The sequence below is a fragment of the Syngnathoides biaculeatus genome, chromosome 20 (assembly GCF_019802595.1).
Source record: "Syngnathoides biaculeatus isolate LvHL_M chromosome 20, ASM1980259v1, whole genome shotgun sequence".
In the NCBI taxonomy this organism is placed as follows: Eukaryota; Metazoa; Chordata; class Actinopteri; order Syngnathiformes; family Syngnathidae; genus Syngnathoides; species Syngnathoides biaculeatus.
This window is the reverse complement of record NC_084659.1, coordinates 2,809,791-2,827,401: the sequence shown is the minus strand read 5'-3', so window position 1 is coordinate 2,827,401 and position 17,611 is coordinate 2,809,791. Positions and strand designations below refer to the sequence as shown.

Genomic DNA, 17,611 nt, shown 5'->3' with positions numbered 1-17,611 from the left:
TTGGTGTCTCGGTGCACGTCGAAGGCTTTTAGGACTCGCTAGTCCGGTTTAGCTTAGCTAATTAGCCGCGAACAATGGGACACGTTTGTGCAGTCAGATCATCGCAAAATATCGCTCAACACAGATCAAGTGTGTCAATCATTCTTACGTAGCTATGTTATGCAAGCGAAGAACTGCTAATTCATTTATCTGAGACATGTATTGAAAATCAAATATATGGCATACCTTTGTGCCAACACAGTCCGGTTTAGCGTAGCTGCGAACAAAGGGACACGTTTGTGCAGTCAGATCATCGCAAAATATCGCTCAACACAGATCAAGTGTGTCAATCATTCACACGTAGCTATGTTATGCAAGCGAAGAACTGCTAATTCATTTATATGAGACATGTATTGAAAATCAAATATAGGGCTTACCTTCGTGCAAACATATCTGTTCCGGTTGATTTTAGATGGATTCAGTTGATCATACGATCTTCCACAAAGTTTGATCCATCGAAGACATTTTTCGTACTCGGTCTTCTGTTCCGGTTGATTTTAGATGGATTCAGTTGATCATGCCGTCTTCCACAAAGTTTGATCCATCAAAGACATTTTTCGTACTGGGTCTTCTGTTCCGGTTGAGTTTAGATGGATTCAGTTGATCATGCCGTCTTCCGCAAAGTTTGATCCATCGAAGACATTTTTCGTACTGGGTCTTCGGTTTTGGAAAGGGTGCGAATTGAACTCCACCAACTAGCCTTTCAGGGTACCTGTCGTCACTATTAAAAATCCGTGACTACACCTCATAACCATATCTATTGTTAAAGAACCCAAATACGCGATAAAACGCCAACAGAAGCTATACTGGACCATGCAGCGTTGTCTGAGAAAACTGCGGGTCCAAAAAAGGGGCGTGGTTTATGCAGATCTCTGGCCTCTAATTGGTCAGTGACGCGGATTGCGGAATTTCTACAGAGGGGAAGCGAAATTTAGCTAAACTCGACCGAAAAGCTTCAATCCGGACGAGACATCTCCAACCGGACACGAAGATAGCACGAATGATGTAATAATCCACAAAAATAATGATCAGCGGGGTTCTGTGTCGAGGATTCACAACATTTTCTCTAAATACCGAAAGATTTACTTCGTTCACTTCTTCCGCATGACGAAAAGTGAAAGAAGATATATTACCCATGATCCTTTTCCGTCAGAAATATTTAAAGCGACAAGCTCCCATATCGGGCTGCATGAGCGGAACAAAGGCGGGTTACCCAACAGAATTGTCAATCTTGAACAACAGTGCACTAAAGAAGTTTAAGAATTTGCACTCCCGGACCCGGAGACGAACTCGGGCTGCGCCAATAACAACTGGGAAACCACTAGACCGCCAGAGACTTAACGAAGCACTTCCTAAACGTGTCAGTCCTGGATGATTAAAGGGTCTCTCTCCAGCCACCAGTTACACTGCCAACTTTCGGGACAGTTTCCACGAAATTGTGATCGCGCAGTGGTTAGTACTCTGCGTTTTGCCACAGCAACCCTTGTTCAAGTCTCTGTAACAGCAGGACTCAAGCCCCTCAGTCTCCTTTTTCGATGCTGCTAATTGACGGTTTTGTGGGACAGTGAAAATTGCCCACATGGGTTTGCAGAAGGTGCAGCTTTTTTTTTCGTTTGTTTGTTTTGTTTTTGTAGTTCTAGTGGAGGAACGGATAACGCGTCAAGCATATTTGTTTTGCTGAGCCCTGATACACGGAGAAATCCAGGCGCACAAGGTCTTTTGCACATTTAAATATTGTTATCTACCATAAATAATAGCGTTAGGAAACTGTCAGCAGTTTTATGTTCCCTAACATGGACAATGGTTGAAAATCTCATCGCCCTTCTATCTCGGAGTTCTATAGTGTAACTTTAGTAATACTCGGAATTAGCATTTCACAGAATTAGAACAGCTCTGCTTTCGCAGTGTCAAATAAACGAGCTATAACTCTCATTTAGACTCATATTAGTCCGCTCCACGGATATCTGCAAATAAAAGGCAAACGATTCGTGCGATCTGAAGAGAATCCAAGAGTCAGCTATCTCTCCCGTGCTGAAACGGGCTATTTGATTGCCCCGCATACACTTTTGACAAAAGGTATTCAACTCAAAACTGCCACTATTTCATAATAGTTCAACTGATAATCCATCAACTACAGTTAATGTAGTCCGATTGTCTCTTCTTTTGAACGCAAAAGGACAATCAAAAGATGGAAAGACGCTCAGGCTTCTCGTTCTTCATCTAGTTTGTCAAGGGGTTTTTGCAGCAAACCATTGTGGGATATGTTCGGAGGCTATCAACGCAGTTATCTCTCCGTGCCAATTGGGCTTGACGTGACAATAACGAATAGTCTTTGTTATAGACAAGCGAACCAGTAACAACGAGGGGGCACTTGAATGATTTTGTGTAATTTTACACGGTGAAGAAAGCTTTTGGACGTACTGAATCGAACAATCCAGTCTCATCAAAGGAGTTGACCGACGCGACAAGTACGTACCTCGAATAGGCTCTCATGTAATATTGTACGTTCCAAGACTGTTACGTTACTGAGTATCACTTTATGGGAATGAACATTTTTCGTATAGTTCAAGCACGTATTAGTGTAGATATTCGCATCCAGTCATGCAATACTATTCTTCACCAGTGATCAGGGGAGAGCGCAAGTCCAGTCCCCGAACAAGAACTTATGCAGTCGAGACTCTCAATTGGGGAATTCTTAAGAGTCAGCACAACCGGAGTGCAGCAGCTGAGCATTACCGTGGGTGAACCACCCTCTTGATCATGATATCTCTCCTGCCACCCTAGTATGACGTACCGCCAAGAGCACTGGACCCAAACACGCGCACTCTCATGTTAAGCGACGGTGTCGTCACGAGGACGTGAACAAACATCAGAATGGGGAGGTCCGATCAGCGTGTGACGTTTGTCGGGATGAAAGCATTATTTTCCGTTACAACTACTTCTATTTATGCGTTTGAGTTTTTTGGAAAATGTAGTCCTGTAGCGCCGGAGAAAAGGAGTCGGAGGCGGAGTGTCGGACACAGGAACAGAACTTGCTTTATTGTTCGACATCAAAAACTCTACTCGCAAAACGGCGGGAACTCTGTTCACCTTTACTCCGGAAGCGCAACAACAAAAACAGTCCGTGCGGAACCCTGCACCCCAGCTCGAGGTCCCGCGGGTGAATTATGTAAACACCACACAAGCCCCCCCAGAATTCACCCATAGTCAAAATCCTTGTGCCGTGGAGGGATGATGACCCGACCCCGGCGGGTGTGCACTGTAGGGGCCGAGGGGGGCGGGGCCGCACTGTCCATTGAGTCACGGGACAAGGGCTCAGGCGGGGTCAAGGGCACCCCGGCAGGCGCAGGGGCACAGGGCAAAGGGGGACGACCCCGGCGCGGGGGGAGGGCCAACCCCAAAGGCTGGGCAATGTCCAGGTGCGCGGGTTTGACCCTGTCCACGGAAACAGTCTCGGGTCTGCCGCCAATGTCCACGACCAGGCTCTTATCCCTGTGCTCCAGGACCCTGAACGGCCCATCGTATGGGGGGCGCAGAGGTCCACGGTGGGCGTCATGACGAACAAACACAAAATCCGCAGAGCGCAGGTGACGGGGCAGCCGGGCAGCTGGGGTGCCATGTTGCGACATGGGAACCGGCGCGAACCCTTTTGCGGCCTCCAGCAGGGAGGACCGTTGCCTGGCTGCGGACCAGGGCACTGTGGCGTCCGGGATGAATTCGCCGGGGACCCGCAGTGGCTGGCCGTAGACGAGTTCGGCGGATGAGGACAACAGGTCCTCCTTGGGGGCGCACCTGAGGCCGAGCATGACCCACGGGAGCTTATCCAACCAGTTTCCGTCCGTCAAGCCGGCACGCAGGGCTGCTTTCATGGAGCGGTGGAACCGCTCGCAAAGACCGTTCGCCTGGGGGTGATAGGCGGTAGTGCGGTGCAGCTTGACCCCCAAACTCTCAGCGACTGCGTTCCAGAGTTCAGAGGTAAACTGAGGACCACGATCTGAGGAAAGGTCGCACGGTGTCCCGAAGCGTGCAACCCACGTGCCGATGAACGCCCGGGCCACGTCTGACGACGTTGTCGAGGAGAGTGGAACGGCTTCGGGCCAGCGGGTCGTCCTGTCCACCATGGTGAGCAAGTAGGTGAATCCGTGCGAGGGAGGAAGTGGACCTACCAAGCCGACGTTGACGTGGTCAAACCTCCTCTCGGGGACAGCGAAGGGCTCCAAGGGGGCTTTTGTGTGGCGATGCACCTTAGCCCGCTGACAGGCCACGCACGAGTCGACCCAGGCCTGCACATCTTTCTTGAGACCGCGCCACACGAACTTCTAGGCCACCAGCCTCACGGACGGTTTCCTTCCAGGGTGGGAGAGGTTGTGGACCGCCTCGAAAACAGCTCTTCGCCGGTTTGCAGGGACCAGCGGCCGAGGCTGGTCAGCCGAGAGGTCGCACAGCAACCTGACGCCCGAGTCACCAACCGCGACTTCCTCCAGGCGCAAACCCGTGTCAGAAGTCTTGAGGGCCTGCACCCCGTGGTCCGAGGCCTGGTCTGCACTCATGCGGGAGTAGTCGAGACCCAGATGCACAGTGCCGACGATCGCCCTGGAGAGGCAGTCCGCGACCACATTGGATTTTTCGGCGATGTGTTGGATGTCCGTAGTGTACTCAGAGATGAACGACAGTTGGCGTTGCTGGCGGGCGGACCACGGCTCGGGCACCTTGGAGATGGCGAAAGTGAGGGGTTTATGGTCCACATATGCCGTGAACTCACGGCCTTCCAATAGGGAGCGGAAGTGGCGGATCGCCAGCCAGAGGCCGAGGAGCTCTCTATCGAACGTGCTGTATTTGCGCTCCCTGGGGACCAGCTGACGGCTGAAAAAGGCAAGCGGTTGCCAGGCGCCACCGACCCACTGTTCGAATACGGCTCCAACAGCGTAGTCCGATGCATCGGTAGTGAGAGCGACAGGGGCCCCGTGGGTCGGGTGGGCCAGCATAGCGGCATGACTCAGCGCGGCCTTCGTAGCCTCGAAGGCTTCCATCCTCTCGGCCGTCCAGTCAATGTCCCGGTTGGGGGCCTTGTCTTTAAGAGCCTCATAGAGCGGGCGCATGATGTGGGCCGCCCGGCGGATGAACCGGTGGTAGAAAGTCACCATCCCCAGGAACTCCCAGAGGCCCCGAGCCGAGCGAGGTCGGGGAAAAGCGGAGACGGCCTCCACCTTTGCCGGAAAGGGGGCGGCGCCGTTCTTGTCTATGAGGTGCCCGAGGAACTGGATAGAGGGCACCCCGAAAGCACACTTTGCCGGGTTGATGATCAGGCCATGCTGCTCAAGTCTTGCGAAGAGGTCGCGGAGGTGCATCAGATGTTCATCCTCCGAGAAGCTGGCGACGAGGATATCATCCAAATAGACGAACACAAATGGCAAGTCCCTGAGCACAGAATCCATTAAACGCTGGAAAGATTGTGCCGCGTTTTTAAAGACCAAACGGCATCCTCAGAAACTCGAACAGTCCAAACGGAGTGATTACAGCTGTCTTGGGAACGTCTGAGGGGTGCACGGGAACCTGGTGATACCCGCGCACCAGGTCGACCTTGGAGAACAAGATTTTGCCTGCCAGGTGGGCTGAGAAGTCCTGAATGTGTGGAACAGGGTAGCGGTCGGGCGTAGTGGCGTCGTTAAGGCGACGGTAGTCACCACACGGTCGCCACCCGCCACTCGGTTTAGGGACGATGTGTAGTGGCAAGGCCCACGGGCTATCCGAGTGGCGGACGATGCCCAGATGCTCCATGTTGGCAAACTCGGACTTAGCGACTGCTAGCTTCTCGGGGTCAAGCCGTCGGGCCCTCGCGTGAATCGGGGGGCCCTTGGTCTCAATGTGGTGCTCGACCCCATGTTTAGTCGTGGCAGAGGAGAAAGTGGGCAGTGTCAAGCCAGGGAACTCACCAAGGAGGAGCTGGTACTCTGTGCCGTCCGAGAGCGAACTGGAGAGACCACCATAAGTCGCCTCATTGCGGACGCAGGCGACCGTGGAAAAAGTCAGTGCATCCACCAGACGGCCCCTCTTAACATCCACCAGCAGCCCATGTGCACAAAAAAAAATCAGCGCCGAGGAGAGGGAATGAGACATCCGCAGTGACAAAGTCCCATGTGAAGCGCTGACTCCCAAAACACAAGTCCACAGTCCTCATGCCGTAAGAGCGGATAGGGGAGCCATTAGCGGACAGTAGGGGTGGCCCATGAGTCCCGCCAGCGGCGTCCTCCGCAGTGGCCGTCAGGACGCTCCTCTGGCCGCCGGTTTCACAAAGGAATTTGCGCCCGGAAAGGTTGTCCTTGACGAACAGCAGCCGGCTCTTCGCGCCCACGCTCACGGCCGCTGCGAAGCGTGGGCTTTGGCGTTACCCGACGCGTCGTAGTTGCAAGGGGCGCGGCACCTCTTCGCTTTCGCACAGAAACGGGCATGGAAGTAGCACAAGCCTGTGCCAGCACGGCCGTCGGTGGCGATGGGGCCCCTGCTGGATGCCGCTCCCGCGCCCGGAAGCGAGTAACTGCGCGTCGCGGCCAGCGTCTCAGGGGAGAACTGCTGGGTTGCCAGGAAGAAACGGTCGGCCTCCTCGGCCAGGGCCCGGGGTTCAGCGACAGTACTGTTCGCGAGCGCCGTCTGAACATGCGGTGGCATATGCCTGAGAAATAGTTCCATGAAAATGAAATTGGGCTCTTCCGTGCCCAGCAGGTTTAGCATAATTTCCATGAGTTCGGAAGGTTTGCTGTCCCCCAGTCCATTAATAGCCAACAGTGAATTCCCCAAATCTGGGAATCTCGACGGAGAACGCTCTTGCCTGATCGTTGGTGAACAATAATATTTGATAATTGCATGTGAATATCAATTAACAGCAAGAGTCAACGCCATAATGCAACAGTTCTGGAGCGCGTAATATTATAGTTGTCGATTCGGTTCGTCTAAAAGCTTCCTTCACCTTGTAAATTTTCACATAATCATTCAAGTGCCCCCTTGTTGCTACTGATCCGCACGTGAGGTTAACCTTCACCGAAAGTCTACAGCATAATAAATTAGTGCCACTAGGATGTGAATTAGAAATGTAAAATGATTCACTGTGAAATGTAATGTGAAATAGAATTTGAAATTTAAAGTTAAATGGGATTTAAATTTGAAATGTCTTCTATTATTCACATACCCCGGTGTTTGTAATTAATAGTGCACCTCTTTAAAATGGAGGGGGCGGTATCAAGTAAAATAGGAAGGAGAGTGTGTGGCTGACGAGCAGTTCTTTGTGAGAGGCAAGGTATTGTCCTGTTTAAAAAAAAAAAAAAAAACGTTAGGCTGTCGTTCACTGCGCTGACCTGTGCGCCAAGTTTGCAACTGCGCAGGCGCAGCTTAGAGAGAACATTGGTGGAGAGTTATCCAGGAACTCGATTGCTAGAGGTGGAGGAATTGTTGTGAGCCCAGTTGCAAACATCATCATGTCACCCCAAGAAGCAGATGTTTCACCATCTTCAAAGGAAAAATGTTCAGATACACCAATGATGATTTCAACTATCGTATGTGGTTATGAAAATTACAAACTTTCACAATCAAGGAGATAGTTTGCCCAGAAAGCTAAAGTTGTAATCTCTTTAAGGCTTCAGTTACTCCCTGAAGGACTAGGGTTAGGCTTGAAGGGTCTCTCAAGTTCTAAACCACTAAGTTGCTTTTGGAATGGCATAGGACAGGCACCAGCAAACTTGCATATTCTTTGAGTGCAGTCAGAAAATGAAGGGTTGAAAGAAAAAGCCTCTGCACTGTAATGCCAATCATGTCACAAAGTAAATTGACTAAAATGATGCTTCCTTGGTGGAACAGCTGGATAAATGGTCTGCCTCACAGTTCTGAGCACCAGGGTTCAAATCCCAGCTCTGCCCGTGTGGGGTTCTCCCCGTGCACTCCGGTTTCCTCCTACATTCCAAAAACATGCATTCATTTGGGACTCTAAATTGCCCTTTGGTGTTATTATGAGTGCGAATGGTTATCTGTGTCCGTGTGGCCCTGCGATTGGCTGGCAATCAATTCTGGGTCTATCCTGGCCCCTCTCTGATGATAGCTTTCCTGCGACCCTTATGAGGATAAGCGGTTCAGATCATGGATAGATTGATTCCCTTTAATCACAAACAACTGAAGGGCCTATACATTTGTGATTAATGGGATAGGTGTTAATTGATTAAATGGCAACAAGGAAATGAGTGTAGAGACGGGTCACACCTTATTTAAAATGTGTGTCATTACCAGATTACTAGCAACCTTTAACTGCTCTGTGACTGTTCTCGCAATGTCTTGTGTCTCAAAAGCATTCTCTATTAATGCCAGTTGTCGTTCAAGAGAAAATGCAACTACTGGAGACAATTTTATTGTATGTTGTTTTGTTTTTTTTACATACTTGGCAAAATAAAGATTATGATCAGAGAACATGTCTAAAATATCTGTTCATCCATTATCTGAGCCACTTATCCTCACAAGGATTGCGGCGCGCTATAGCCAATCCCAGCCATTATCAGGCAGGAGGCAGTGTACACCCTGAACTGGTTGCCAACCAATCACAGGGGACAAAGAAATAAACAACAGCTGCACTCAGACTCACACCTCAGGGCAATTAATGCATGTCTTTGGGATATGGGAGGGAACCAGTGTTCCTGGAGAAAACCCATGCAGGCGCGGGGAGAACATGCAAACTCTACACAGCCCCCAGATTTGAACTGGGGTCCTCAGAAGTGTGTAGTGTCTAAAATGTTTCACCTGTCAATTACAGATGAGTTGTGATCAATAATGTACCACATTAGGTCGTCGGTCATTATTTGTTTGTTTGGGGTTTTCTTTCTTGCACTGTAGCCACCTGTCGCAGATAACCTGCTCTCTGTAACATTGAGCTATGTTTCATGATGGAATCTTGCAGCCCATGCAGTGATGTAGCATTCTCGATCTGAAACACAAATGGTATAAAATCACAATTAACTATATATACTTCCCTTGATTTTATTCAGTGAGACTGATGTAAACACATCATACTTTATCAGAATTAAACAGAGGCCAATTATGTGTCCACATATGAAAGGAGCATTGTCTTAAATACATTGGTCAGTATATAAACCTGCCATACCACACTAGTACTTTCTACTATTGTCACTTCTTGCAAAACTTTCCCAATTTCTTTTCCTGTTATTAAATTAGCCATTGAATTTAACGAATGCTGTCCTGCAAGATAATGCACAAGATTTTCAGACAGGAAATGTGGTCCTGGACCTCCATGTACAACTGTCACGGCAATCATCTTTCCTGCGAGGTTGTATTCATCCTCCCTGACAGCTGTAAATTAAGTTATGGAACAAAATTAAAACGTGCAAATACATTATATACTTAAAGATATTCAGAGGAAAAGACACACACGAAACTCCCCCCCCCCTCTCTCTCTCTAGAGAGGGGGGAGCGCGGGCGAGAGAGAAAGAGAACCTAGGCATACCTTTGCATTGTAGACCAAGAACCGATGTCCATCTGGTCCATCATTGGGTTTTTCAGTTGCTTCATTAACAGGGTTAAAAACCCGCGTCTTGGACCACCCGTCAACTCCTTCCTCAGCAACACCAACATCATCAGTAAATCTCGACAGCATGTCGCAGGTTTCAGAGTATGTTGCGCCCTTGAAACCTCTGACTCCTCCATTCCAAAAATCAGCCCTTGAGACATTGAACCTGCTGACTATTATGTGGTCAAGGCAACATGACAGGTTTGCCACAATGTCGTGGAGTGTCATGGTCGTCTCCTTGCTGCAAAGATGATTGTGACTGGTGTAGATTCCAAACAGTCCATTTACTAAAAGCAACCAAAGCAACAGGAATATGCTCATTTTACTCTGCTGGATGTTGGAAATTCTCCACATTGACTGCAAGGAGCTCCTCCACCTCATCTTCCACATGTGGTGAAAACACGGCTGTGTATCTGGTGTTGAAGTATTAAAACTAAAACATTTAAATATGTTAAATATTTCCCACATCATGTGGATGACATTAAATAAATGTCTTTTTAAATTTGTATTTACCTATAGCAAGAAAGATTGACTGGTTTTGTTTCAGACAGGTCAACATCTTCAGAGTCAGATATTAATATCTGAAAAACAAAATGTGTAATGAAATGTATGTGAAATAATAATGTATTGAAATATATGAAATATCAGTGGTGAAAATTAGACATTACCTGGGCAGGCTCAATTGTGGATGAAGGATCCCTGTGTACAGTGAAGAAAATAAGTATTTGAACACCCTGCTATATTACAAGTTCTCCCACTTAGAAATCATGGAGAGGTCTGAAATTTTCATCGCTGGTGCATGTTTACTGTGAGAGAGATAATCTAAAAAGAAAAATCCAGAATGCACATCCATCTGTGTGAGGTCGTTGGCCGCATAAAGACAGCTGTCCACCCCATACAATCAGTAAGACTCAAACTTGTAACATGGCCAAGACCAAAGAGCTGTCCAAAGACACCAGAGACAAAACTGTACAACTCCACATAGCACGAAAGGGCTACAGAGAAATTGCCAAGCAGCTTGGTGAAAAAAGGTCCACTGTTGGAACAATGGAAGAAGGTAAACATGACGGTCAATCTCAATCGGAGTGGAGCCCCATGCAAGATATCAACTCGTGGGGTCTCAATGATCCTTAGAAAGGTGATGAATCAGCCCAGTACCACACGACAGGACTTGGTCAAAGACCTGAAAAGAGCTGGGACCACCATTTCCAAGGTGAATGTTGGTAATACACAAAGACGTCATGGTTTGAAATCATGCATGGCACGGAAGGTTCCCCTGCTTAAACCAGCACATGGTCAAGGCCTGTCTTGAGTTTGCCAATGACCATTTGGATGATACAGATGAGCCATGGGAGAAAGTTTTGTGGTCAGATGAGACTAAAATTTAATATTTTGGTCATAATTCCACTAACCATGTTTCGAGGAAGACAAATGATGAGTTCCATCCCAAGAACACAATTCCTACTGTGAAACATGGGGGTAGGACCATCATGCTTTGGGGGTGTTTTTCTGCACATGGGACAGGACGACTGCATCGTATTAAGGAGAGGATGACCGCGGCCATGTATTGTGAGATTCTGGGGAACAACCTCTTTCCCTCAGTCAGAGCATTGAGAACGGGTCGTGGCTGGATCTTTCAACGTGACAATGACCCGAAGCACACAGCCAGGAAAAGGAGTGGCTCCATATCAGGTTTGACACCCAACCACTGGACTAAATATGCAATTAATTAGGGATAATGAAGAGGTCTAATCAGCTCATGAGGAGAACTGTTTTGGCTGACCAGCTGCACCTCCAAACCACGTACTAAATCAGCCAAGCTGTTGTACCTCTTTTTATTGCTTTCTCAGGTTACATGGTTACACAGTATAGATAGCTACACCCACTCCAACATAAGTACATGTTTCTTCAAGGTTGGACAGTGTCCTGATAAACCCACGAGAGAAAATCAGGGCATTATTTAAAGACATGTTTATAGCGTTTGGGAGTATCCGCATGTGGTAGAAGTGGAACATTGCCTCCCAGTGTTCAGGAGTATCTGCTTAAGGTCAGCAGAGAAATGCGCTCAGGTCAGAATGGAAACATCGCTACCCAGTGTTTGGGAGTATCTGCTTGAGGTCGGCAGGGAGGCATCGCTGGGTCACGGTAAATCTCGCATGCAGCTCACAGGGAGAACAATTCAGAGCAAGACTAACAAACAAATTCAATATAAAACAATTCGAGCAATAACTAAAATAGAAATAAATTCTTTCACACTCCGTAAGAGTGTGGCGGTGCCTTGTCAGTCTCAAGACCTAAACCCAATGGAAAATCTTTGGAGGGAGTTGAAACTCCGTGTTTCTCAGCGACAGTCCAGAAACCTGTCTGATCTAGAGAAGATCTGTGTGGAGGAGCATGCCAAAATCCCCCCTGCAGTGTATGCAAACCTGGTGAACAACTGCAGGAAACGTTTGACCTCTGTAATTGGAAACAAAGGCGACTGTTCCAAATATTAACATTGCCTTTCTCAGGTGTTCAAATATTTGCAGTTGTATTACATGAATAAAAAAAAAAAAAAAAAAAATCATACATTATAATTTCTGTATTTTTTTTGTTTTTCTCTCTCATAGCGGACATGCACCTACGATGACCATTTAAGAACCCTCCATGCTTTCTCAGTGGGAGAACTCGAAATATAGCAGGGTTTTCAAATACTTATTTTCTTCACTGGAACTCCAATCCTAAAGTCCTTGCACTGGCTTCAATTCAGGTTTTGAATATATTTTAAAGTTATGATACTGGTCTACAAATCACGAAATGGTTTAGGTCGCGAATACATGAAAGCAATGCAAATGGAATGCAATCCCAGTCGGGCTCTCCGATCAACTGACTCAGGTCTAATAATGGAGCTCAGACCCCAGATCAAACATGTTGAAGCAGGATTTCCCGATTATGCTATAAGAAATGGAATAAGTTGTGAACAGAGGTGACGTCAGGCACAAGTGTGAAGGTTTCAAATCCAGGTTGAAATTTTTTTTTTTTTTCAATGCTCTTTTGCGTACTTCCACTTTTCAGTGATATTTGTTGCACTAAAAGCTGTTTTAATTGTATTCTTTCAAATGTGATGTATTTGAATGCTTTTAATCATGCAAAGCGCATTGAGTGACCTTGTGTATAAAATGTGCCAGAAATTTGTTTTGCTTTGTTGTTCCTTCTTCCCAAGTGTGATTAATCCTTCTTCTTTCGAGACCACACTAAGCCATAAATTGAATGCAGGCTGCAAAATGTGGGTTCTTCATCCTGGCATCCTGGGGGTCATTGTGGTCTTTGTGGCGACATGCCCTGTGGCAGCAGGTTGTGGCACCTTTTGGTGTAACAGTCAAAAATGTCTACAGTACGCATGATTTTAACAATTCCTATTCATGTTGTTAAAGCGTTAGCTTCACAATTCTGATGTCACGGGTTCAATCCCAGACCCGCTTGTGCGGAGTTTGCATGTTCTACCCGTGGCTGCGTGGGTATTCTCCGGGCACTCAAGTTTCCTCCCACATCCTAAAAACATGCCACATTAATTGGACTTTTTAAATTGCCCCGAGGTGTGATTGTGAGGCTATTTGTCTCCATGTGCCATGCGATTGGCTGGCAACCATTTCAGGGTGTACGCCGCCTCCTGCCCGTTGACAGCTGCGATAGGCTCCAGCACTCCCCGTGACCCCCGTGAGGATAAGCAGCTATGAAAATGGATGGATGGATATTCATGTTGTATACATTAGTGGTCCCAAACCTCTGGTTCATGGACCGGTAGCAGGTCGTGAGGTATTTGTTACCGGGGCAGAGAAAGAATGACCAAATAAGTTTTCTTATTGTGAAAATTGACCATATCTTCGCCACTGCAACAGCTGCGTGTCTCAATTGACACATCAAGACTGCACAGAAGGCTTGAGATTCCGTTCCAGTGGGCTGGCTAATGGCAGCAGAGCTCAAAGAATGAATCATATCAAAATATGTTCGCAAATGAAAAAACAATCCAGTATTAGGAGTCCTCCTAAAATTTGGGTTTATTGCAACAGTTAACACACACACACACACACACACACACACACACACACACACACACACACACACACACAAAGTCTGCTCTGATACAGATACAGTTGTAGGTTTCTGCTTGACAAAGATAAATACTTTTATGGAGTTAAAAGTCTACTCTCACCTAGGAGCTACAGAACTGCAGTCTGGTCGGACTGCCGACAACAACGCCGATGCCCAAGCATGTGTTTATACACACATACACACACACACGTATCTGGCCCTTGAGAAAAAGGCCTACTCTAAACCGGTCCGCGATGCAAAAAGGTTGAGGTACACTGGTGTACAAGAACCAAAATTCTATGAGTCCTAATTTTTTTTTCATGAGTATAACTTTGTATTAAAACTTTTTTTCATGTGGGTACCAAAATTTCCGATTATAGGTCGCATGCTCAAGGTAATGTATGCAAAACAGTAAATTTGGTTGAACTTTATTCAATAAAAAATTTTAATATTCACTTTCTGATCAGCTGTTTGTCACAAATTCATCAAACTCCTCATCTTCTGTATCTGAATTGAACAGCTGGGCAATTTCACCATCAAATATTCCGGGGTCCCTCTCGTCATGATCAGTCAGCCTCGTTGCAGTGTGGGTATTTACCAATGATGCCGGCTTTCGTGAAGGCTTCAATAACAGTCAAAGCAAGTACTTTAGCCCAGGCATCCACAATCCATTCACATATGGGTGCGTAACTCGCCCGGCGCTGCCCCCCAGTCTTATTAAAGGTGTATTTCCCATCTCTCATCCATCGCTCCCACGGTGCTCGCAAATTCACTTTGAAGGCTCTGTTTACACCAGTTTTCAGTAGCCGGAGTTCTTTTGTTAATCCTCCTGGAATAATGACAAGCTCTGAATTAATTTTAATTTCTTGCTTTTTCACAGTAGCGGTGATATGGGCACGCATGGAGTCGCAGATCAACAGAGACGGTGATGCATGGAAAAAAACATCTGGTCTCCTTACATACACTTCTTTTAGCCACACTCTCATTTTATCCTCATCCCTCAAGCACTTTTGATTGGCCTAAACAATGACTCCAGCAGGAAAGATTTCTTTTGGCAGCATCTCCCTCTTAAAAATTACCACAGGTGGTAGTTTCTGTCCATTCCCGTGACAACCAAGAACAACAGTGAAAGCTGATTTCTCGTGCATCTAGGAGCATATGGATACCATGTTGGTCCCCTTTTTCTCCACAGTGTGGTTCACAGGGAAGTCAAAAGTCAGAGGGACCTCGTCCATGTTGGTGATGTGGTTGGGCGTGATTTTCCCTTCAGAAATCGATTTTCCGCAGCAGGTCCGGAAGATGGCCAGCTTTTCTTTGTAGTCTGATGGTACTTGTTGCGCCACAAAAGTCCTTGAGTGGATGGCAATATGGCGCCTTTTCATAAAACGAAAGCACCAGGACGGACCTCCTCGAAAGTGTTTGATCTTCATGTCTTGTGCTATCGCTATTGCCCTCAGTCGAATGGTGACTGTACAGACGCTTCTCCCGGCTGTTCTTTGCTCAAAAATCCATTGTTCTAGTTGGTCTTCCAATTGTGGCCACCTTGGCTTTTGCCCACGGAAACTTCGTGTCGTCTTCCGAGCCTGGCGCAGTTCATTCTCCTGCTTCCTCCACCTGCGAATCATCGATTCGCTGATTTTGAATTCTCTCCCGGCTGCTCTATTTCCATTTAGAATCGCGTAATTGACAGCTTGTAGTTTGAATTGTGCCTCGTAAGCATGTCTCTTTGTTGATGCCATTTTAGGGGGTCCTTCGTCCTCACTCTCCAAAGGGATGCCAGTCGCTGAAAACTTAGTGACATCCTCCTCTTCCTTTTTGATGTGGGGGTGTTCTGGCTGCTCCTCTTCTTTAATGGGATAGGGATCAATTTCCTTTTCCTGTTTGACGTGGGGGACCTCTTTATGCTCCACTACCCCTTTAATGTTAGGTGGCTGTGGCTCTTTGTAATATCCTGGGAGTTGTTGCGCCACAGAAGACCTTGACTGGATGGCAAGATGGCGCCTTTTCATAAAACGAAAGCACCAGGACGGACCTCCTTGAAATTGTTCGATCTTCATGTCTTGTGCTATAGCTATTGCCCTCAGTCGAATGGTAACAGTAGAGACGCTTCTCCCGGCTTTTCTTTGCTCAAAAATCCATTGTTCTAGTTGGTCTTCCAACTGTGGCCACCTTGGCTTCTGCCCACGGAAACTCCGTGTCGTCTTCCGGGCCTGGCGCAGTTCATTCTCCTGATTCCTCCACCTGCGAATCATCGATTCGCTGATTTTGAATTCTCTCGCGGTTGCTCTATTCCCGTTCAGAATCGCGTAACTAACAGCTTGTAGTTTGAACTGTGCCTCGTAAGCATGTCTCTTCGTTGATGCCATTTTAGGGGGTCGTTCATCCTCACTCTCCAAAGGGATATCAGTCGCTGAAAACTTAGTGACATCCTCCTCTTCCTTTTTGATGTGGGGGTGTTCTGGCTGGTCCTCTTCTTTAATGGGAAAGGACTCAATTTCGTTTTCCTGTTTGATGTGGGGGACCTCTTTGTGCTCCATTTCCCCTTTTTTGTTAGGAGGCTGTGGCTCCCGCCAGTCAGGACGAAGATCTGCACAGACGTCTGCAAAATTAGACAAACACACATGGTTTAACAAAATTAAGTCTCATATTGTGATTTTAATGTTATATGTTACTGTTCATATGTAATGTATATTTAAGGTTATTAGGAGCCACAAGTTTCATCAATTGGAAATTAAAATGTACAACAAAATGGGAAAGTTGAAAATGATAGAGACAAAGAATAATAAAACCAAGTATGAATAATGGTAAGATCCCTGCACACCTCTAATTTCAATTCTGTATGCAGCAGTAGCTCAGAGGTTAAACTTTCTGAGCGCTTCAGAGGCGGCAGCAATGTACCATCCAACCTAAACATTCACCAGACCCATGGCTGTGGTGTCCTGAAGCGAGACACCAATACTCCCAACTAATCCCTGGGCACTTATTTATTTTTTATCATATTTTTCGGACGACAAGCCTACTTGTTTCCACCACTGTGAACCGCTTTCTGATGCGATAATGTTGTTTTTCACTCGTGACTATGAGTTTAAAAGAACAAAACAACAAAATGAAATGGTTCAAACATGGCCGTGCCCGACAATGCTGTTATATTTGGGCATGTGCAGAGTCTTCCCCTGCATAGAAGAAGAATAATGGACATCAATTGACCGTAGAAGAAGATAATCTACTACAATTGTTCTAGAAGACAACAGCATCCTGAAGGGAGGATGCTGCACAACACTCGCAAATGCAAAATCCATCCATCCATCCATTTTCTTTGCTGTTTATCCTCACAAGGGTCGCTGGAATGCTGAAGCCTATCCCAGCTCTCAAGGGGCAGCAGGCATGGGTACACCATTAACTGGTTGCCAGCCAATCGCAGGGCACATAGAAACAAACAGCTGCACTCACAATCACACCTCGGGGAAATATAAGTTCCCATATAAGTTTCCAATTAAGGTTGCATGTTTTTGGGATGTGGGAGAAAACCGGAGTGCCCAGAGAGAACCCGCGCAGGCAAGGGGAGAACATGCAAACTCCACACTGGCGGCTCCAGGATTGAACCCGGGACCTCAGAACTGTGAGGCCAACACTTAACGAGCTGAACCACCGTGCCGCCCAAAACGCAAAATATATATTTAATTATAAAATCTTTCAGAAAAAGTAGCTGCATGTGAAGCTCTTTTAAATGCATGAAGCGTGGAGCGTGGAAGAATCTACTATCAGGAAGGGATTAAAAGGCTTGAGTGCTACATGAGGAAACAGCACAACTTCAGCGGTAACTCAAGATAAAAATGACATTGGGAGTGACAGAGCCTGAAATTTCAGAAATAAAATCAATTGTATCAAATCCAGTCTTTTATCTCAGAAAGTGACATTTAACACCATCACACTGCAGGAATT

General features: G+C 46.8%; 1 protein-coding gene and 1 non-coding gene across 2 annotated transcripts; both read right to left on the bottom strand.

Annotated features, from left to right (window-relative positions):
* Positions 1-1,946: 1,946 nt before the first annotated feature.
* Positions 1,947-9,576, bottom strand: LOC133493944 (uncharacterized protein K02A2.6-like). Its single transcript, XM_061807949.1, is given in 7 exon segments — positions 1,947-2,003; positions 3,519-4,356; positions 4,735-4,748; positions 4,782-5,504; positions 5,506-5,693; positions 5,973-6,010; positions 9,536-9,576. Coding segments are annotated over 7 exon segments (1,899 nt in total).
* On the bottom strand, positions 2,667-2,826 carry LOC133494010 (U1 spliceosomal RNA). Its single transcript, XR_009793239.1, has one exon. It is a non-coding gene; the product is annotated as a U1 spliceosomal RNA (small nuclear RNA).
* Positions 9,577-17,611: the final 8,035 nt, after the last annotated feature.